We start from the raw sequence: 21,993 nt of genomic DNA, 5'->3' as shown, positions 1-21,993 counted from the left end.
ATTCTCTTGGGCAGGGAGGCAGTTCAGAGTAGTCGTGATGACGACCATTCAGACCCGAGACAGCCTGCTGTCTTTGAGCTCAGCCGCTCTGGAGTTCTTCAACGAGCCGCGGGTGCTGAACACTGCCATGACCAGAGCGCAGTCCCAGGTCATCGTGGTTGGAGATGCGGCAGCTCTGTGCTACTTCGGGAAGTGCTCTAAGATCTGGAGGAGCTACATAGCGCAGTGCATCGAGAAGGGCAGTGCTTTCCCACAGCACCTCACCATGGAGCACATTGACCAAGAAGTGGTGGAGATTGCACGGTTTGATAAGGATGAGGAGGACACTGGCAGTGATTCTGAGTCTGTCATATCAGAAGTGATTACGAGCACAGATGAAATACTGCAGGAGCTGATGGATGACTGCAGTGATGTGCCCTTTGAGACCTCAGAAGAAGAGTCTACGGATGATACAGAAAATGTTAACCGACCCATGAAGATGTTTCATTCTGATCCAGAGAAAGAGGCTTCATTGGAGAGTTTACTGAAGAAACAACCAAACAAGTACAAAACTGGGGAAATTGTAATAGAAAAGTATGATCGGGCTTACGTCATGGTTTCTGATAACCCAGCTGTGCATATCAGAATCAATGGGAGGAGGAACATGGGCAAGACCTTTTCTGGGGATGAGGTTGTTGTGGAAATTACCAATGAAAACGGATCTGTCTTTGGGAAGGTGATGGGAATTCTCAAGAAGTCTGAGAAGTCCAGAGTGTTTGTTTGCACCTTTGAAGATGTAGATTTAAAGAAGCATAAAGAGGGCAAAGACTTTGTCACTCAGGTCATGATACCTGTAAACAACAGTGTCACCAAAATTCGCACCCTATGTTGCAAGAACAACCGTAACCGAGTTCCAATTTTTAAGTTTGAAGATGGGAGATGGAAGGCAGTTAAGTACCAAACATTCAATGAACAGTCTAAGAGAATGCACGTATTTGTTGTGGAGATTGTGGGATGGAAAGAGCACTGTTGCTTTCCTTTAGGTTTCATCACAGAGGTCCTAACTATAGGAACATCTTTAGATGAAGGGCTAAAGGTTCTTGATGCAGAATTTGATGTAAGGCCACACATTCCTCAGCCTGTCTTGAATGAATTAGGAAAGTGCAGTGAATCCAGAACTGACAAAGAAAAAAGGCATGATTTTCGAAATTACCAAACTTTTACCATTGATCCACGAAATGCCGAAGATCTAGATGACGCGCTCAGTGTTAGGGACTTAAATACCCACTATGAAATTGGAATTCATATTACAGATGTGGCAAGTTGTGTTCCCATGGATGGAGACTTAGACAATTATGCCAGAGAACGTGGAGCTACATACTATCGCCCAGGCAAAGAGCCACTTTACATGTTCCCCCCATCACTCAGTACGAAACTATGCAGCCTTTTGCCTTACTGTAATCGCAGGGCAATATCTTTGATTCTTGAAGTAGAAAAGGACACAGACAGAATTGTGAAGAGCAGTTTTGTGCTGTCCCACATAAAGTCCAACAAACAGTTTTCTTACGATGAAGCAGAAGTCATTATAAGAGAACGTTACAAGAAGGAAGACTATGGGTTTGGAACTTCGGAGGACTGCCTGCTAGTCGCTTATCACTTTTCCAGAGTCCATAGAAAGGCCAGGCTTCAAGAGGACTGGAGCTACGATCAGCCTGATGACTACAGAGCCCCAGGGAAGAGGAGAGCCCATCAGATGATTGAAGAACTCATGATTGTGTTCAATAGCTCTGTATCTGACTATTTGATTAACAAAGATTTATCAAAGTATTTAACTCCTTTGAGATGTCAGAAAGGCCCAAAGGTTGAGGAGTTGAATGACTTTCGACAGAAATACAATGACATAATACCAATGTCTGAGCACTTAACTTACCATATAGGCTGTGCTCGGCGAGCTGCAGTTGAAAAAACCTTTTGTGTACTAACATCCACATGGAAAAGGCTACAGAGTGCAGCTGAGAAGAGAGATTTTGACAAGATAACAGATTTGATTTCTACCGATGATATCCACCCACAGCTGCTGCCTGTGATATTACACTTCAGGATGTTGCTAGGCAAAGCTTATACACTTCGCTCCAACTCCAAACCTGAATCAAAGGTTGGACATTATTCCCTGCAACTCGACTCCTACACCCAAGCTTCCTCACCTCTTCGACGTTACTTGGACGTGATATTGCAGAGGCTGCTCCATGCGACTCTCAGTCAGACTCCGGTTCAATACTCACCACAGAAAATTGATATATTTTGTGGAAAGATTGTTGAGAAGAATGAAAAAGCCAATGACTACCAAAAGAAGGCTGAAATAATTTGTCTTGCCATGAACCTGAGAAAACAAAGCACACAGAAGCTGGCATTTGTTGTGGATGTTGACCCAGATGGTGACAATTTCAAGGTGTCGTTTCCTTTTGACAAAACCGCTTTATCAGAGAAGTACTCCATTATGTACAGGGACTTGCAATTAGAAGACCAGCCAGAGTTCGATAAGGACAAAGAGTGCATGAGTCTGGGATGGCGCAGAAGGGTTTACTCCACTGACACCACCAAGACCCATCTCGAGCTGCAAAGACTGCTGCAGAATTGTCCATGCACCGGCCACCTCCCTCAAGAGAGGTGGCAGGACATCATTCAAGCTCTCAAGAAGGAAGACTGGAAAAGAGTCTGCTCTCTCTTGATGAACACAAAGTTGGATCAGAGCGACAACAGACACATATCAAAATCTGTCTTTCGTGATGGCTTTGAAGAATCTGAGAAGAAGTCCGAGTCTTCCAAAATGAATACTTCAGATTCTGAAAAGTTCCGAAAACGGACTGATAAATTTGAACATGAGCACTTTGTTAAGCTGCCCTTCAGTCTGAAGCCTGGGGACACTCTACAAGTCCAGTTAACTGCTGAAGTAAAACGTGGTTTTTATATGCCTGCTGTGCAGCTACTGAATGTCAGTCCACAATTTGAAGTGTGCCTAGAACATGCTCGTGATCCCAGTACATGTTTCTCTGGAGGTGCAAAGAATGCAGCCAAAAATTTCTATGATGACAGTGAGGACTATATGAAAATCTGGAGGCCACTGTGTGAAATGGAATCTGCCTCTACAGCAGTGGAGGATAGTGACAGTATAATAATTGAAGATATGGAGATGGACTTTAAGAGGGATGTTAAGAGCATAGAAGGAACCTTTTTTCTTCCTTTAGACTGCAAAAAAGCATGGGCTATTGAATGTGATCTCAGGAAGTGCTTCTTGTGTATTCGAAAAAGAAGTTTAAAGCAGGAATGTCCTTCAGGAGATGATGAGCAGGTGGACCCAGGCTGTTACACATGGGTGGCCCATGGTATCACTAAATACGCTATAGAACCTAAGGATGGCTCAAAAAACAAAGCTGTACAGGTTGGTTTCTACCTCAACCATATCCTCATAGAGAACATCCCACCTTGTGTGTTCCAGAAGAAAACAAAATTCACAGTGGAGCTGATCCCCAAACTCCTTCCAGATGTGTGAGTACAGTAGCTGATACATCCCTTTGATGCTTTCAAATGTCTTTCAAGAGGCATGCTGCCCATTTCCTCAGAAGTAGCCAGTCAGCTGATAATGAGCCTTTAGGAGGTTAGAACAGTTGGAACAATTTTTAAGGTGTTTGAAAAAAATGGACAAAGTCTGCCCTGTCACATGATTCACAATGTATTAATGATGTGCATTTTTTAGACGCAAAGAAACTGCTGTGAACAGCCTCAAATGTGCAAATGAACTTGTTCAGAAGATAGCACTTGGACACAGGATTCCCAGAGCAAGTAAGATTGTCAGTATTGCTGCACGTTTAGACTGTAAGTTATACTGCTGCGCTGCTGATCTGCGCTACAACTGAACAAGGATATGCAGGATAAATCCTTTGCATCTGGTGGATAGTGAACCTGATGAGAGACCGCACTATCTTTCCTAACATTTATCTTACATTTTTATTAGATCGTAGACCAACCCTAGCTTTGCATGTACAGTAATTCACAATTAGTGAGAAATCCCGTTTCAAGGATTTGATTTCTGTTACTAAATTATTTAACCCTTAAGCCGTCCCCATAAATACATTTAAATTGGCTGTTCATGCTAAAATATCATGCAGTTTATGGAATTGAAGGGATTACAAGGAGTGTTAAAAAGAGCATCTATTATGGATATTTCCTTTGAAAATTGGATTTCAGACACACTCTTGTTTTCCACACAACATTTTTCACATTTGTTAAAATATATATTTGAAATGTTATGCATTATGATGAAATTCTGTGAGGTGCTCTTCTCCTTAGAAGCTCCACTATACTTCATGAACATTTTGTTATAGTAAACACTGATATTTGGGCAGATAGTTACAGACCAGTCCTTGAGCTTCCTGCTTCTCAGCTCATTCATTCTCACTCATTCAGTGGTTAAGGACCTGGACTGCACAGGACACCTGTACATACAGTGTGAAGAGATTTGTGTAAATGTAACATTTTAAATCTCAAAATCAAGAGTTTGAAGTAAAAAGCAAAGTTTGGTTCATAACCAAGTCTGTAAAAACTACAGGTTAAGGTAAGGGTGTTTATTCATGTACAATATGTATTATTTTCCTCTTAACATTTTCATACTGTTCATAGTGCTGTTAACCAGTTAGACAATTAAATAAGGTTTGAACTTGGAGAATGCAACCTAGGCGACAAATCGGAAGGTTCCACATGTAAAAGGAATTTCATTTTCAGTTTGTGATATTCATAAATTGAGGGATAAATACATAACATAGAAATGTATAACTTAGCTACAAACTGTATGATACTATACCTTAAACAGTAATTTTAAATTGATTTGTAAAAACAATTTATTTTTTGTTTGTCTCTGTGACCCTCTGTTGGATTTGCAGGTGAGGAATCTGTAATCCCAAAAAGGGAAATCATGAGACAAGACCCTCCCCATGGCCTCCCCAGACTGAATGAGAGTCAAAACAATGCAATAGAAGAGGCGCTGAAAAATCAATTTACTCTCATCCAGGGCCCACCCGGTAAGAAACAAGAGCAATGCAGGAAATTACTTAGGAATTTAAAGCAGTTTTGAGAAAACTGCTTTCTCATAAAAACAGATTTTTGTTTTGTTTCCTGTGAAAAATGTCTTAATTCAGTCTTGTACTGTTTGATTTGAAATATTGTTTTCATGATAAAAAAATATATTCAAAACAATATGTCCTTTATCCAGGTTCTAAAATACTGGCAATAAACATATTCATGGGAGAAGACAAGCTCTCTAAACACAACCATTCTTGGTCACTCCCTCAGCCAGGCAGGCTGGAAGTCAAATTGGTGTACTCACTGAATTACTGACTTGTGTGGGGACTATCCAAAGCACCTGAAATGTTCTCAGAGAGATACGACAGTTTGTTATTCTTGAGGCAGTTTTGTTTATGCTGACAAGAAAATTGCCTCAGAAAAGAGTCCTTATGTTGGCTTGTGTGTAAAATACCATAAATAAAAATAAAGACTGGAGTTGATTACAGGAAGAATATCAACAAGTAAAGTAGATGAGCCCAGCTGCAGTCTTCAGTAATATCACTGCCTTTTTAAAAATGAATAGCAGTGAATATTTCACAGACCTTTTCAATTAATGTTGCTGTACAGGAGGTAAGGGGTCTCTCACCCTGGTCCTGGAGAAACCTGACCTGACCTGAAATTAAGCAAGCAACCAATTCAATTAACACAACACTGCTCCATGGAGACTGAAGGGAACTCAAATTTTGGTCAGACATATATTACATAGTTTATCCAATCATCTTTTTAAGCGGACACAATTAAATTGTCCTAAATCTTCAGAGAGTATGTTTAGTTTTGACCTATAAAGTTGTATTTGAGACCTCTGTGTTTCCTAGACACCCCATGAGCTTCCATAAAATTGTTACCTACTGATCACTCATGAAACCTCATTCTGTAGCTTAATTAAAACCAGCAGATATTCTCATTACTATGTAATAATGTTTCACACAAGCTCATATGATATGCTGTATATGAAATATACAAATAAGTTAAACACACAGAAAGCAGGCACTAGCAGTAAGGGGATATTTACATTGGGTGTGACAACAGATCTATTTAAACCAAATATCTGGTGTTGCAGGAACAGGAAAAACAGTGGTAGGCGCCTACATCGTGTACTGGTTCTTCAAGCTGAACCATAAGACTCCCAGACTCATCACAGACCCCGAGGAGAGGAAGAAGAAGGAAGTCATTCTGTACTGTGGCCCTTCCAACAAGTCTGTCGATGTGGTTGCTGGCACGTGTCCATTTCCTTTCTCATCTTTTCATATTCCACCACAGTACGAACCAAGACGAGTTCAGGGGACTCGGGTGACTTGGTGCAGAAAGTTAGCTATTCAATCCTATTAGTGCAGTTCAGCAGTAGATTGGTGCTGTAACTGTTTTAAATGCAAGATATAGAAATATACCTTCTATATAAAAAAGGGTATGTGAATGTGGTCTCCAAAGAATTTCTATGGTCTTTTTTTACCAAATTTGTTTTAGCATGCACTGTGTGCATATAGATGTATAAAGAATATATAAGATGTGGGATACTCTTCCTAAGTTCATAATTCATAATCATTTCTCATCTTTACTGATGTTTCCTCTTTATTCTTATAGAATATTTGTTGTAGTGCCTTCACTAAGATTTCATAGAGGCACAGTGACTGTGTTCCAAATGTTCTTTAGTGTAAGCAGCTTTCCTTTAGTCTGCAATATTTGCAGGGTGTCATGTAATCTGTACCAGTGATAGTATGTATTAAGAAATTAGCAATAATGAGTTTTGTGGAAAGCAGTAATTATCAGAATGGAACATTTTATGCCCTTATATTTTCTTGACTTACTTGAACAGCGGTCAGCGTTACGGTTGTGACTATAATATACACGTTGGTAAAAGACCAAATGAAATGAAAAATGAACGAGACTTCAACATTAACTTTATTTTAGAATGTTAAACTTATTGCAATGGTAAATGGACCATCTGATACATTGAAATACAGCAACCCACAGAAAGCGTGGAAACTGAAACATTCATTGAGCTGTCTGAATCTGCAGATGCTCTTAACAGCTACAGACCAGTTTGTAGGACCTCTGCGCTCATGCACTATGTAGCAATGTAGGCAGCAGCAAATACACAATTTCTTTTTGCCGATGTTTATTATAGGAAAGAGCAATAAAATAATAAAATTGAAAATTATATGTAATACTTAATATTTATCTATAATTCAGATTCCAGATTCAAGATCAACGTTTTGGATTTAGATTTATAAAGAAGGTTAAAATCAAATCAGACTGCTTTTCATTGACTTTGGAAAGAGTCATAAGCCTGCCAGAGGACAGGTTTACATTTGTCCCATTTGCAGGACAAAGTCTCAGCTTTTTTGAACACATCTGTGATCTCTGGCTTAGCTCAGAGGAGCGAAACTTCAACTAACTCAACAATAGTCGATGACTATAAGTACGTGGGACTGGTCATTGACAAAAACCTAAAATGGGACGAATGCTGTGACACGATCTATAAAAAAGGCCAACAGAGACTCTTCTTTCTCAGAAAACACAGCTGCTTTAAGCTAGATAAAACTGTCCTTACACGTTTCTACAGATAATTCATTGAAAGTGTCTTAACATACTGCTTCACTTATAGGTTTGGCAACATAAGTACCGGTAATTGCAATAGACTGGGTAAATGAGTGAATATAAGTGGCAAAATAATCGGGAATAATCAAATCAACTTGAGCATCCTTTACAAACAGAGGGTGACTAAGAAAAGCCTCAGGGAGTGTTTGTCTCAGCCCCTCCATTGTGAATTCACACTTCTCCCATCTGGGAGACGCCTCTGTGCCCCCAGGTGTAAAACCAACAGACTCAGGAAATCTTTCATTCCCACTGCAATCACACTCTTAAACAATGCAAAGTAACTACCTTGTCTCTTGTTTCTTTTCTCCTGTAACACATGTGTAATCTCTTCCCTTTTGATGATGTACTGTATATTTGTGTTGTGTTTGTGCCATAAAACACATTTCCCCTAGGGGACAATAAAGCTTGAACTGAATTGAATTCAATATTAACATCCATGTTGTCTGATGTTGCCTGTGGACTGCAGAGTACCTGCTTAAATTTGGGGAGGAGATGAAGCCACTGAGGGTGTACAGCCGACAGATGGAGATGCTGGAGTACCCTTACCCTGGCAGTATCCTGCAGCTCTCGCCCAAGTCACTGCGGCAGGAGAGATCCAAGCCAGAACTCAGGTACTCAGCTCTGGACACTGGCAGTGAGCTTTCCCCAGCTCTTCCTTAAATGACTGAAGTGCACAGGGCATGTTTGTAAATAGGTTAACCAACTATGATTTCTATGCCTGATTTGTTTCAGGTCCATTACTTTACACCACCGCATAAGAGAGGAGGAAAATCCTTTCTCGACGGAAATAAATACCTTTGACATAAGGATTCAGAACGGGGAGGACCTGACAGATGCTGAAATCAATACGTAAATATGATTCATGCTCCGTTCATTTCTGCCAAATTGTTATTGCAGCTCTTGTAATTGGATAAGCGGTCCTGCATTTTATTTGCCTGCTGTAGATTTGTTTCGTTTTTTTGTCATTCATGTATTGTAGTAGACAGGTACAGTACATTGACGTTTCTAGATATCTGAGACATCATTGATTGGTCATCAGACTTGGATTGGTCAGATAAAACGACATGTGCCTTTGACTGATTTCTCTTCCTTTTTTTCCATGTAGATACAAGGATGTTCTCAACAAGGCTCGACTGTATGAACTGGAGCGCCATGATGTCATTCTGTGCACCTGTACTGCTGCCTCCACCCCAAACCTCATCCAGAAAGTCAGTGCGCGGCAGATTCTCATTGACGAGTGCGCCATGGCAACAGAGCCTCAGGCCCTGGTCCCATTGGTCAGCCATAAACCTGAGAAGGTCCGTTGGAGTTTTTATCCCTGTCTTTCAAAACTGCACTGTCCTGGCACTGTCAAAGCCTGAGAGCAGTCCTTCTTGCAATACAAAATGTTTTGGACTGTTGCGACAGATAGTGGGCATTTTGACAAATGTAGAGACTAAAGTAGAATAAGGAAAAAGGGGACAATCTCAGGTCGGCACAAGTGGTCAGGATTGCTGCCTCGCAGTGCTGGGGTCCTGGGTTCAATTCTGGAACTGGGGTATTCTCTGTGTGGAGTTTGTATGCTCTTCCTGTGTTTGTGTGGGTTTCCTCTGGGTGCTCCAGTTTCCTACCACAGTCCAAAGACATGCTGGTAGGTTAACTGACTTCTGGGAAAACTGTGCCTGGTGTGAGTGTGTGTGTCCCGTCCAGGTACCCTGCCTCATGCCCGTTGCTTGCCTGGACAGGCTCCAGCTCTCCCATGACCGTGAATTGGATAAAGAGGTTAGAAAACTGATGGGCCAATCTCTTTAATGCCCTAGGCCATTTGTGCAGCACAGCCTAAACTGAGCATTATCTTTAACACTGATTAGTTTGGAACTTGATGAAAATCATGTCTACGGAATGTTTAAATGAATATTGTCAAACATAATTGTGCAGTCATAAACTGTATACAGTATATCTGAACTGGAAAATCCCACGACTGAAATACAAACTAAATAGACACTTAGATTTATGCTCAATGTTTGAGGGATTTATGAGTTAGAACACACAGTCACTGAGATTGTAAGTTAAATGCAGACCCTTAATTTACTCAGTAACAGATTTATATTGCTTTTAAGTAGGAAATCCAACTGGTCAAAGGTACTTTTGAAGTGTTATCATTTGATAAACAGTACAGACTGAAAAGCCAGAATGCTAAGAATTGCACTAGGTCCCTTCTGACCTGTATTGTACAGCATATGTACTATACCACCAGAATAATGCAAAGAAACATAACCCATCAGAAAAGACTTGTTTGCTAAATGTTGCACTAAGGTTAGATAGAAATCTGGTGTTTTTTTCATCAGTCTGGAAGTGGACAGGTGACATTATTCATGTACAGTGCATTACATCAGCATACTCATTATTCCCCACCTCCAATGGTGTATGACAGGAACTATTTTATGCAGCACAGCAAGCTTTCAAATTCTATTACTGTAGATTATCACACACAACACAGCAAATATCCTGCAAATCATTTGCCCTGCTTTTAGTCTGAGCGACTGCTGTGATCTTAGAAGTCCTTTTGATAGAAGACTGGGGATACAGCTTTTTGTACTAGGTCCCCTGTATTCCTGTTGTTTTAAATACAGAATTAACCTCTGATAATCACTTCTCTAAATCAATGGGAAGAGCTCTTCCCATTTCTCGATCCAGAGATTTTACCTACACTGTTATGCAATGTTATGCTGTTGGATGTCTACTTGTTAAGACTGTGTAAGGAGGGCTATTTAGCTATCTAGTGTTACACACTAATATTTGTGTTTCTCATAATTATGTTTAATTGGTGTTTCAGAAATCTCCATACCTCTGAAGAGCTTTTGTAAGCTTTTGTGTGCGCTTTCCACAAACTCTCCCATTGAGAACTGGTTAGTAAGTGGCTCTGAGACTCAATGCGTGAGCTTGAGTTTTGCATGGTTTTGCTGACCCTCTCCTGCACGACCTGTGAGACAGGAGCATATAAGCCAAGAAAGTCACTCCAGATACAGGCAGCCTTAAAGTGTAGGACTCTTGAGTGGCTAGACCAGTAGGAGCACTCTCTCTAAAGGGCAGGTTGAGCTCTATTGCTCAGGGATCAGTTTTTGTAGCCTGGGTGATGTCACACCTGACTGTATCCAGTATTTACTAGGCATCAAAGCTCAGCTGACAGAGCACCACCTGGGACTGGGGGGGGGAGCCAGCTGGGTATTGGTCACTGAAAACTGACTGAGTGGGGTGCCACTCCCCCAGCGTGTCCAATGCAGTGTAACTTGCACTGTGCCAAAAGCTGAATGGCTCAATAGACTACCTGGTCAGAGCAAGCATGTCTGAATTCCTCATGGCCTCATCCCCCACCATACTGGAATCATTACTGGGAGCAGAGACCTAGCAGACTGGAATCATTACTGGGAGCAGAGACCTAGCAGACTGGAATCATTACTGGGAGCAGAGACCTAGCAGACTGGAATCATTACTGGGAGCAGGCACAATGATCTCTTGGGATTCACTTGTAGTTGCCTGCTTTGTGTCTGAAGGACACTAAAGAAGTATATGATCACATAGGCAAAAGGCAAAGAATATCTTTACTCTGCCAAATAGTTATAATTAGGCCAGACCAACAATTGTAGGTATGTTCAAAATACAATGAGAAAACACCAGCCTTTCTATCCAAAAATTCTTGGAAAGCGCTGTTATTTATTCAATATTTCTCAGAGCTCATAAGATTATAACAATGTCTACAAATAAGAGGAGGCCATACAATTCATTCTGCTGGAAAAGAATGCTGTAAATATTGCAATCAATCCAAAGTCATCCAAGAATCACACCAAGGCCTTTCTTAAAGGATCCCAGAAAGGGGGATTCAACTGCTGACCCTTTAGTGCTCACATGACAGTGAAACAAGAGATGGCAAAGACGAATCTCTCTCTCCCAATTTAAGTGTATAAAACATTTCTAGAGGCTCTTAAAGGGTTAGGTTTAAAAACTGTTTTATAGTTCAAAATAAACAGGTAAGAAAGACATCTGAATGTCACCACATTTTATAGAAAGGCTCCCAGTCCTTGGCAAGGCTGAGTACCTAAAATAATAGATGTCAGAACTGATTCAGAATGTTAGAAGATGGGGGTTGTTATGTTAATTTGAAAAGTAATGGTTGAAAAAAAGAAAGGCAAACTAGATAAATGCTTACCCACACGTACTGCCAAGGCTTTAGCAGAGATAAACCTAATAATTAGAGGCACACCTCTAAAACCTCTAAAATAGGTGGGATAAAGGTGCTTCTCAAAGTGTAGTTTTGAATGAGTATCTCAGCTGATATTGCTTGAAGCCCACTTATTAACCCTACAGTATATAAGACACGCATGCACTGCCACAGGTTTTTGAGCTTCTTGCTAACAGTTGCAAGCATGATTTTATGAGGTTGTCTGGAAATCAGAGGTTTAAATGAAGTGCCATTTTCCTCTCTGAGCTCCAGACTCGCGGTCACTCACCAGCAGTTTCCTTTCAGATCGTGCTGCTTGGTGATCAAAAACAGCTGCGTCCCATCGTGAAGAACAAGATGGCCCAAAAGCTGGGCGTGTCCAAGTCTCTGTTTGAGCGCTACATGCGCCGAGCCGTGATGCTTGATACCCAGTACAGAATGGTAAGATTCTCCCGCTGGAGACTAAGGGAAGACTTGTTGTTTTACATTAATTGCAAATGTGATTGTCATTAGTTCAAGTTCAGAAACAACATTTTGAATGTTGTAAGAAATAAGAAATAAGAAAATGATTACATACACCATTTGTTTGTGTTTTTTTGGTATATTATTCTTACACTAAAAATAATTTCAAATCACTTTCTTTAGACAAACTTTTCAACTTTTATTGACCCATTCTGTATATTTTCATGAAAATAGTTCCCCTATGCCATAGAAATCTGCATTGCATCTCAACAACTGCATTTACTGGAAATCAGTCAAGAAAATCTGTTATTCTAGCACTGGCCACTGAAGAGAGACCATGCATTGAGACCATGCATGTATTTCTAAATATTGATTTCTCTTTACTTCAGCATAAAGACATTTGTGAATTTCCATCTTTGGAGTCCTATGAGGGCCGTTTGAAGACAGCAGTACAGCGTGAGACAAGTGTCTTTCTGGATAACTTCAATAAGAGTGCCCAGACACTTTTTGCACACATCGTGGGAGAGGAGATAAGCCTGGTAGTGTCCACTGAGAAAGGAAACGAAAACTCCAAAGCCAACATCGGAGAAGTTAACCAGGCTGTTAGTACCACTCGTGTCTTTGTCAGCAGATTTTTATCAAGCTGTTGCAACTTACACAACACATTACATTGGTTAAGATGTGCAAATAATACAGATATATACTGTTTGAGAGGAATTTAGCGAAGCAGATCAAAGCATCAAGTTATTTTTCTTACTGAGTAACGGCAATAATAGTTTGACTAAAGTAAACTAAGGGGTCTTCAAACCAGCATGAAAACATGATTCAAGAAAAATTGTATAACGTACAAGTGTGGGCTAATTGAAAATTCAGTGTAGAGTTGCTTAAACAGCTATCCCTATGGTTTATGAAGAAAAGTATTGTTTGTGTAAAGGAGCTGCTAGATCTTGAGTGTTCATACAAGGTCAGGCTGCTAGAGGGTGGTGTAGGAACAGACCGAGAGAGAGGGCTAAATATGGTTTTGCATTTTTCGCATGGTTATTGGAGAAAGCAGCTGTAATTGTCTCTATCAACAAGCTGATTTCTCTCTATAAAAGAGGAGGGCATAAGACAGAGGATGTCTACTCTTTGGGTTTTGTGGTGCACCTGTAGAGTTTTATGATTGGAGTTGGCGGGGGTGGGGGGGAGAATTCAGTCTTGTGGTGAAACCTTAGTAAACCTTAGACTGCTTCTATGTCAGGGGCGCTAGTTTAACATATCTGAATTATGACCCTGGCCAAACAGGATGAGCCATTTGACATAAGTGTTGAGTAGCAGGGGAAATGGAGTTACAGGTCATGGAAGGGATGGGAAGGTTAAGAACATCAGGGTTGTTCTGGACACATCCCACTTCCATCTTCCTTGTTCAGCACTGGGGGTTTATTTATGTTACTGTCAGAGTTTGTTAGGAATGCTTATTTCACAATATGTGTTCTCTTTATTTGACAAGACATTAATTATAGAAAGTGATATCTTTTATTTCTAGTAAATAATTTAAAACACAGGATGTGAATGTTTATTTCTGTAACTCTGTATAAGTGCATACAGTGCCTTGCGAAAGTATTCGGCCCCCTTGAACTTTTCAACCTTTTGCCACATTTCAGGCTTCAAACATAAAGATATAAATTTTTTATTTTATGTGAAGAATCACCAACAAGTGGGACACAATTGTGAAGTGGAACGAAATCTATTGGATTTTTGAAACTTTTTTAACTAATAAAAAAATAAAAAGTGGGGCGTGCAAAATTATTCGGCCCCCTTGCGTTAATACTTTGTAGAGCCACCTTTTGCTGCGATTACAGCTGCAAGTCGCTTGGGGTATGTCTCTATCAGTTTTGCACATCGAGAGACTGAAATTCTTGCCCATTCTTCCTTGCAAAACAGCTCGAGCTCAGTGAGGTTGGATGGAGAGCGTTTGTGAACAGCAGTTTTCAGCTCTTTCCACAGATTCTCGATTGGATTCAGGTCTGGACTTTGACTTGGCCATTCAAACACCTGGATACGTTTATTTGTGAACCATTCCTTTGTAGATTTTGCTGTATGTTTGGGATCATTGTCTTGTTGGAAGATAAATCTCCGTCCCAGTTTCAGGTCTTTTGCAGACTCCAACAGGTTTTCATCCAGAATGGTCCTGTATTTGGCTGCATCCATCTTCCCCTCAATTTTAACCATCTTCCCTGTCCCTGCTGAAGAAAAGCAGGCCCAAACCATGATGCTGCCACCACCATGTTTGACAGTGGGGATGGTGTGTTGAGGGTGATGAGCTGTGTTGCTTTTACGCCAAACATATCGTTTTGCATTGTGGGCAAAAAGTTCGATTTTGGTTTCATCTGACCAGAGCACCTTCTTCCACATGTTTGGGGTGTCTCCCAGGTGGCTTGTGGCAAACTTTAGACGAGACTTTTTATGGATATCTTTGAGAAATGGCTTTCTTCTTGCCACTCTTCCATAAAGGCCAGATTTGTGCAGTGTAAGACTGATTGTTGTCCTATGGACAGACTCTCCCACCTCAGCTGTAGTTCTCTGCAGTTCATCCAGAGTGATCATGGGCCTCTTGGCTGCATCTCTGATCAGTCTTCTCCTTGTCTGAGCTGAAAGTTTAGAGGGATGGCCAGGTCTTGGTAGATTTGCAGTGGTCTGATACTCCTTCCATTTCAAGATGATCGCTTGCACAGTGCTCCTTGGGATGTTTGAAGCTTGGGAAATCTTTTTGTATCCAAATCCGGCTTTAAACTTCTCCACAACAGTATTACGGACCTGCCTGGTGTGTTCCTTGGTCTTCATGATGCTCTCTGCGCTTTCAACAGAACCTTGAGACTATCACAGAGCAGGTGCATTTATACAGAGACTTGATTACACACAGGTGGGTTCTATTTATCACCATCAGTCATTTAGGACAACATTGGATCATTCAGAGATCCTCGCTGAACTTCTGGAGTGAGTTTGCTGCACTGAAAGTAAAGGGGCCGAATAATTTTGCACGCCCCACTTTTCATTTTTTTATTAGTTAAAAAAGTTTCAAAAATCCAATAGATTTCGTTCCACTTCACAATTGTGTCCCACTTGTTGGTGATTCTTCACATAAAATAAAAAATGTATATCTTTATGTTTGAAGCCTGAAATGTGGCAAAAGGTTGAAAAGTTCAAGGGGGCCGAATACTTTCGCAAGGCACTGTATATACTATTGATACAGGAAGTCCTATCTCTGTGGTTATTCCAGTTTTTTCTATTTTTTGTAAGGATCCATTCCTCAAATAAATTAGAAGTATAATAGTTATTGAACCTAATTTTTGCCTTTTTTCTGGCTCCACAGGTGCACATGGCTGAGCTCCTGATAAATGACTCCAACATCTGCCCAGAAAGCATCGCTATTCTCACACCTTACAATGCTCAGGTTTCGGAGATCAAGAAAAGACTAAACAGAGCAGAAATGAAAAAAATTACAGTAAGCACTATCACAAAGAGCCAAGGTTAGTTCTCTTTTTGGACTTTTTATACTTTTCCCCTTTGAAATTGTCAGACATGATCATGCCCCTGGAGAGGAAAAAAAGGTGGGAATCTTCTCCTCTGACAGAACCACTGTCGTCCATCTAGTCTCAGGTGTCACTGGTGCACACTAATTCAAAGGTTTACTGGACATCTCAAGTCATTTCAACCCCATAGACAATTATCTAGATGTGTTCAGCTGTCTGGGAAATCTTAGGTTAACTTACGACAAATCCCAGACTTGAACCAGCAATGTCAGAACTAAATGGCTCAACCATCAAGAGCTCACTTTTTAAACTGAGCTACACAGCAGTCCCTTCTGGTGGTTTTCAAATACTGTGCACATAATATCCATACAGTCCTAGGTGTTTAAATGACAGCTGCAAAAAATTCTAATTGGATATTGTGAGCATTGTTTTTATATGCGGCAGTAAGAATATGGCTAAAACACAACTGGTGTTTTCATTTTGTTTTAATTTACATAAAGGCACCAAACATACTGCTCTTCTGCAGCTGAAGGAAACAAACTTGCTACTTCTTTCACATGTGTACCACCCAAAAGTGATGCCCATGCAGTGCATGTTGGGTGATGGTGGGTTTATACCCCTTGAACAAAGCCAAAGTCCTGCGTTAAAATGACACAACATGTCCCATCCAAACTGCGCTGTGAAGTGTTTGTTTCAGTGGATCAACCATCCATCCATTTTCTAACCACTTCTTCCAATTCAGGGTCGCTAGGGAGCTGCAGCCTATCCCAGCAAGCATCGCACACAGGGCAGTGTACATGCTAGTGCGCCAGAGGGCAGATACACAGACACAGACATGCACGCATTTACACCAGGTCCAGTTTTTTGGGCTCGGTTCCAGAATTGGGAGGCTAACTGCTTGGAGTTAGTACGTTCTTCTTGTTTTGTGTGGGTTTCCAACAGGAGTTTCAGTTTCCTCCCAGAATCCAAAGACATAATGGCAGGTTAATTGGCTTCTGGGAGGAAACTGGAACACCCAGAGGAAACCCACACAAAACAAGAAGAACGTACTAACTCCAAGCAGTTAGCCTCCCAATTCTGGAACCGAACCCAGGACACAAATGCTCAGAGGCAGCAGTTCTAACCCATGTGTCATTATTTCACCTCGGTGACCTCATTTCCTCGTTCATCACTACAGTATAAGTAGTCTTCCTTATTTTCACAAAAACTCATAAATACAAATTCTAACTCACAAATTTATGGACAGGGTTAAAATTGGACCTTTCTGATTATTACCTAATTTGTGTGTTTTATTTCCCTGTCTACTAGGAAGCGAATGGCGCTATGTGATCTTGTCAACAGTGCGCTCCTGTCCTGATTCGGAGATTGAGACTGAACCCAGCAAGGGCTGGCTCTCCAAATACGTGGGATTTGTTGGCGACCCCAACCAAGTCAATGTGGGCATCACACGAGCCCAGGAAGGACTGTGTATCATAGGTAGGTGTAACAGGACAGACAGAATTGGAATGTAACAAATTGGGCCGAGCCACTAGAGGGCAGCATTGAGACATCCCAAATACAGCAAACTGCATTCTTGAGAGGAAATTAAGGCGGGCTGCACCTGTGGACGTCTCTATAAAAGACGTTCAGAAGAGACAGACATCTGCTCAGACCCTCACACTCTGCTTGATGGTAAGGCCCTAGATCTCGGGGTGAGATTTGTTGTGGCAAACTTAAAGGTTTAAAAAAATTCCAGTTGTTTTAAAAGAAAAACACTTTCGTTATGAAGGAGCAGCCTGGATCACTGCCGTGCCAGCTTGTCTGTAAACAAGAAGACGCGCAGAGCAGGCTGGCCTAAACAGGGTCGACCATGTGGGGTTTTTCCACTGCTACTTCCTTCCCGATCCACTCATATGCATGAGTACAGGATTGGGAGGGCAGATTAACATCAAGGTTGATCTGTTTGCCACTTAATTTCCCCTATAAAGGGAAGGTTGTATGGGTTTCACTGCTACGCTACCAACTAAGGGGGATCCGTCACAGTAGGATATATACCAGTTGATGTAGGAAAAGGCTTGAGACACTTGTGATTATTTTCTTGGGTGAGACATTGTGGATATTGGTGCAGCCCATGTTATGGTGTTTTTTCTAGGGAACCAAAAATTGCTGAACTGCAGTACTGCCTGGAAGCACCTGCTGAAGCATTACACATCCCGGGGCTGGGTTATAAACGCAGAGACCTTCTCCGTGCGCAGAAGGTGATGCAAATGAAGACGGGCTTTGGGCATCCTTCTGCTACACATAGTGCATGTTGTGCACTGAGGTCTGCGGTGTAAACTTAATTTACAGCTTTATTTTTCATGTTGTGAAACAGGTCGAGTAGAAAAATATCTCTAACAACTGGTGGAAGACATGGGTTAGGTGAAACTTGTTTTTGTGTCTGCAATACCACTAAGGTTCGATTCGCCTGCCATTTAAGATAGAGAAGGTCTCTGTGTCCTTCTCTACCTTAAAGGAGTTGCCATACACAGCTATTTCTTTCTGTTGCTCTCAGCTTATTTCCTCGTCATTTGGTAGTACCATCTTTCTTCTTTAATCCCTGCTCCCCTTTACAGAAGACCTATAAGAATGAAGGAACGCTTACAGTGAAGGGAAGCCAGTCGATCCATTTAGCTCATGGGTGGCTGTGTGTTAACTGATCCGTGAATCCTATTCAGTCATTTTCTGATGGCAGAACAAGGCTTGAGTCTCAATAGCTGTACTGGCTCGTGACCGACTCCTGCAGATCTTTGGAAGAAGAAGAAGTGTGTTCCATTCTCAGTCTGTTGAGCCTGAAGAACTCAATTGAGTTGACTTTGCCAGTACCTTTGAGGTTAATGTGGGTTCAGGGAGCAGTGGTTTGGACTCTGAATTATAACTAGAAAGATGTGGGCTGAAATTATGGTGGAACTACTTCTCCTGGACTCTCCAATGTGGTACTTCACTCATACGACTTCAGTACAAAACCCAGATGTATGGATGTGTACAAATGGAAGTCACTTCAGAAAAAAGTGTCGGCTAAATAATTTCAGAATTTAATGAGTGCTTCACACCAGCCCCTGGTGTTCTTTTCTTTATGGATGATATTCCTTGAAATCTGGAAATATTGCTTGTTCTTTGGGCTGATTTGAGAGCATCTATATTTAAAAATGTGTTGCAATATTCTAAATGAGTTCTTACTAATTCTTTGTAAAGTTTTATCAATGCTTCCCTTAATTTTAGTTCTACATTTTTAACTCTGTATCCTATTACTGTTTGCCTTTTTTATTGCTTCTCTATATAAGAAAAATGGTGTTAAAAACTACTGCTGTCTGGATTTTCCTATTTAAAAAGCATGCCATAATTACAAGAATGAATGGGGAATTGTATGGCAGAAGTGTCCTGGAAGTGGCTGTTCTGCTCAAGAGGATTTTTTCTAAAATATCATACCAAAATGGTTTACCAGCTTATTACCAAACATATTACTTATTAAAGTTATTACCAGCAACTGATGAATAGAAAAACAGAACAAGGAAATCTTCCGGGAGAAAATTGTATTTATACATAGCACACAAATAATAAAATGTCTTAATTTTTCAAATGACAGGGTAAAGGTGCTGTCCGAACTCTCTTTTTTTTGGCATGCCATATAAACTCTGAAATGTATTTTTATTTTACTGTTAAGTTAGAACATGCTTTTTAAATGATGCGTATGCTGAAGGAGATTATTTAAAATACATTAACATGAAAGTGCATTTATTTCTAAGTGTCAATTGTTTTGGATGGTTTATTTTGGACTTCAATGGGTATTGTAAAGTTTCGTTTCTTCTCTATGAACCATCCCAGAGCAGTGTTAGAATCTGGAGGCTTGAAGTTGCAATGAAATTTCTTAAGCTTAGCGCAAGGTTAAAGGGTATATATTTCCTATTCCTTTTGGGACACTTGATGTCTATTGCAGGTGTCACTGAACATTCCAGGGAATTTATTCAGGGATCGTTCCAGAGATTTTTGCATTTGCTACTATTTTGATTACAATATCCAGAAATACAGGTGTTTTATTTTTTTTGCATGTCATTTTCATGATCATTTTGTGGTGGTGCTGCTTTTATAGGACACACAATTATTGCCTGCACATTCAGGCAACGTGAAATTCAGGAAACTTGGAGTTTCATTTTATATGCATTATTCCAGTAGCTTTGCAATGCCACTGTTTTTTAAGATGTTATACAGTAGCACTTTGGAGCCAGATGTACTTATTGTAATCGTGTTACTGATCTGAAGGAGATGTGGTATTGGCAAGGAGCCCAAATGAAGTCAATGTTTCAGGTCGTCTTAAGTCAGTGTTTACAGTGTCTTCACACAAGTGTGTGTTTCTTTCCACTCATTTTGTCCCAGAAAGAATGAGGTCACTTTGGCTGGACAGTACCCCAGTACTGGCTAGTATGTCATGTCATCCTTTCATATTCTTGATGCCTTATCCAGTACAAGGTCAAGGTATCCCAGCAAGCAACGGGCACAAGGCAGGAGACAACCTAGATGGGACGTCAGTCTGTCGTAGGGAAGACAGATTCAAAGACAGATCCAATCACATTAGGGCCAATTCTTTTAAATGGCTTTTTATTTTTATTTTTTAATTCCGACTTTATAGCCCTTTTAACTTTTTATGCATTTTGTATTAAATATGGGTTTATTATGAGCAGTGTAGCAACTGTGAAGCAATATTGACGCTGAACAAGCTTTGAATGTGAATGAGGTTTATTCAGAATATATCTTTATTGTATTTCTAATCTATTTGTACATTCCTATGTGGAAGCTGTGAAATGTATTGTCAGCCCTTTTATCTGATCTATCCATGACAAAATGTGATTACGAATCGGTAGTTCTTGAAGCTCAGGTGAAAACAGCATGAAGAGCGATCTGTCATTTTTACACCATCTCTTTCAATAGAAATAAAGGATATCTGTGTGTTGGTCCTCCTCATCTCTATCTTATTTGCCCTTGGCAAAGAAATGGATTTCCTCCGGGTCAGACTGATACCCAGGTTCTTAAGCTTTGATCCAGCGGTCGTATTTGTTAAGGTGTCCTTATTGAAACTGTCCGTGACAGCTGAGGAGAGCTTAGCAGAGCCTCTCAAAATAATTGTTTTAATATGCGGTTCTCAGGGGAAAAACAGCACCAAGAATGAAGTGTGATGGAAGATGTTTAACGAGTGTTTTATTCATAGTAAATTTGGCTTAACCCTCTTGGTTAACCCACAGTGTGCTCTGGGAAGAGTTGTGAAACAGTTACCAGCATTGTTGTACTGAGCTCTTTAAACCTAGGTATCATGCAGCTTTTTTTTTTTTTTTTTTTTTACTTCTGATAAATTTTTGCTATACTGTCTGACCTAGATTCACTGGAAATAAATGACCAAATCAACACTCTTTTTTAAAAAAGCTTCTGACACTCATATGAAGCTTAATATTCATTTGAAATTAACTTGATTTTTAATAGAGTCAAGTAGAGGCATCAGCTACATTATAATAAGAGTTGCAGTTTCTTGCAGATGTTTTAAATGTGATTTTTAAATTCTAATTTTGAAAAACATATACACAGTGTGATTTCAGCCAAAAGTGATTTTGTATTCTTACAAAATATCTCCCAGTAATTTGTGTAATCTTAAAAGTTATTTATCCTCTCTAATTTTATAAACAGATGGTGTATTTTTTTAAATTAGCTATTTGCTTGAATTTATTTTTTAATATCGTTCATAATAAGCAACAACACTTCTGTACTTGAAATAGTCATACATATCATGCTGTTATATGAAGTCTTTTGGTGTATAATTTAATAAAGCAGATATTAATTTCCTTTTGAGTTCCGAGAGAATGCAGTCTTTGCCCAGCTGAAAGCTACTGTATGGATCTTGCCAATAAAAGGTTTTGCTTAATTGCAAAGGTCTTTTTGTGTTTGTAGAAGCGACTAACAATTTTTCTCCTCGTTTCTTTTACTTTTACCACATGCAATCGTTTCGGAATGAAGAGATTTGGACAAAATTACGGAAGGGTCGGTTCTGAAATTGACAGACTGCACAAATCCCATACATTTATGTTTACGTCTGCTTTTGTAATGCGGACGAGAACGAGATGT

At 40.2% G+C, this 21,993-nt stretch overlaps 1 protein-coding gene across 2 annotated transcripts in view; it reads left to right on the top strand.

Annotated features, from left to right (window-relative positions):
• The window catches only part of helz2b (helicase with zinc finger 2b), a 40,901-nt gene extending 19,108 nt beyond the window's left edge, over positions 1-21,793 (top strand). For both annotated transcript variants that reach the window (XM_088608377.1, XM_088608378.1), the window contains 12 exons: positions 15-3,525; positions 3,734-3,819; positions 4,917-5,054; positions 6,158-6,313; positions 8,162-8,306; positions 8,428-8,544; positions 8,801-8,993; positions 12,200-12,334; positions 12,745-12,957; positions 15,708-15,864; positions 17,176-17,343; positions 17,999-21,793. In XM_088608377.1, the coding sequence (XP_088464503.1) occupies positions 15-3,525; positions 3,734-3,819; positions 4,917-5,054; positions 6,158-6,313; positions 8,162-8,306; positions 8,428-8,544; positions 8,801-8,993; positions 12,200-12,334; positions 12,745-12,957; positions 15,708-15,864; positions 17,176-17,343; positions 17,999-18,108 (5,129 nt within the window). In that variant the 3' untranslated portion in view covers positions 18,109-21,793. The remainder of the gene's footprint in view (positions 1-14; positions 3,526-3,733; positions 3,820-4,916; positions 5,055-6,157; positions 6,314-8,161; positions 8,307-8,427; positions 8,545-8,800; positions 8,994-12,199; positions 12,335-12,744; positions 12,958-15,707; positions 15,865-17,175; positions 17,344-17,998) is intronic.
• Positions 21,794-21,993: the final 200 nt, after the last annotated feature.

Source organism: Lepisosteus platostomus, chromosome 15, assembly GCF_059453375.1.
Source record: "Lepisosteus platostomus isolate fLepPlt1 chromosome 15, fLepPlt1.hap1, whole genome shotgun sequence".
Taxonomy (NCBI): Eukaryota; Metazoa; Chordata; class Actinopteri; order Semionotiformes; family Lepisosteidae; genus Lepisosteus; species Lepisosteus platostomus.
The sequence above is the reverse complement of the archived record's forward strand: the minus strand, read 5'-3'. Positions and strand labels throughout refer to the sequence as shown.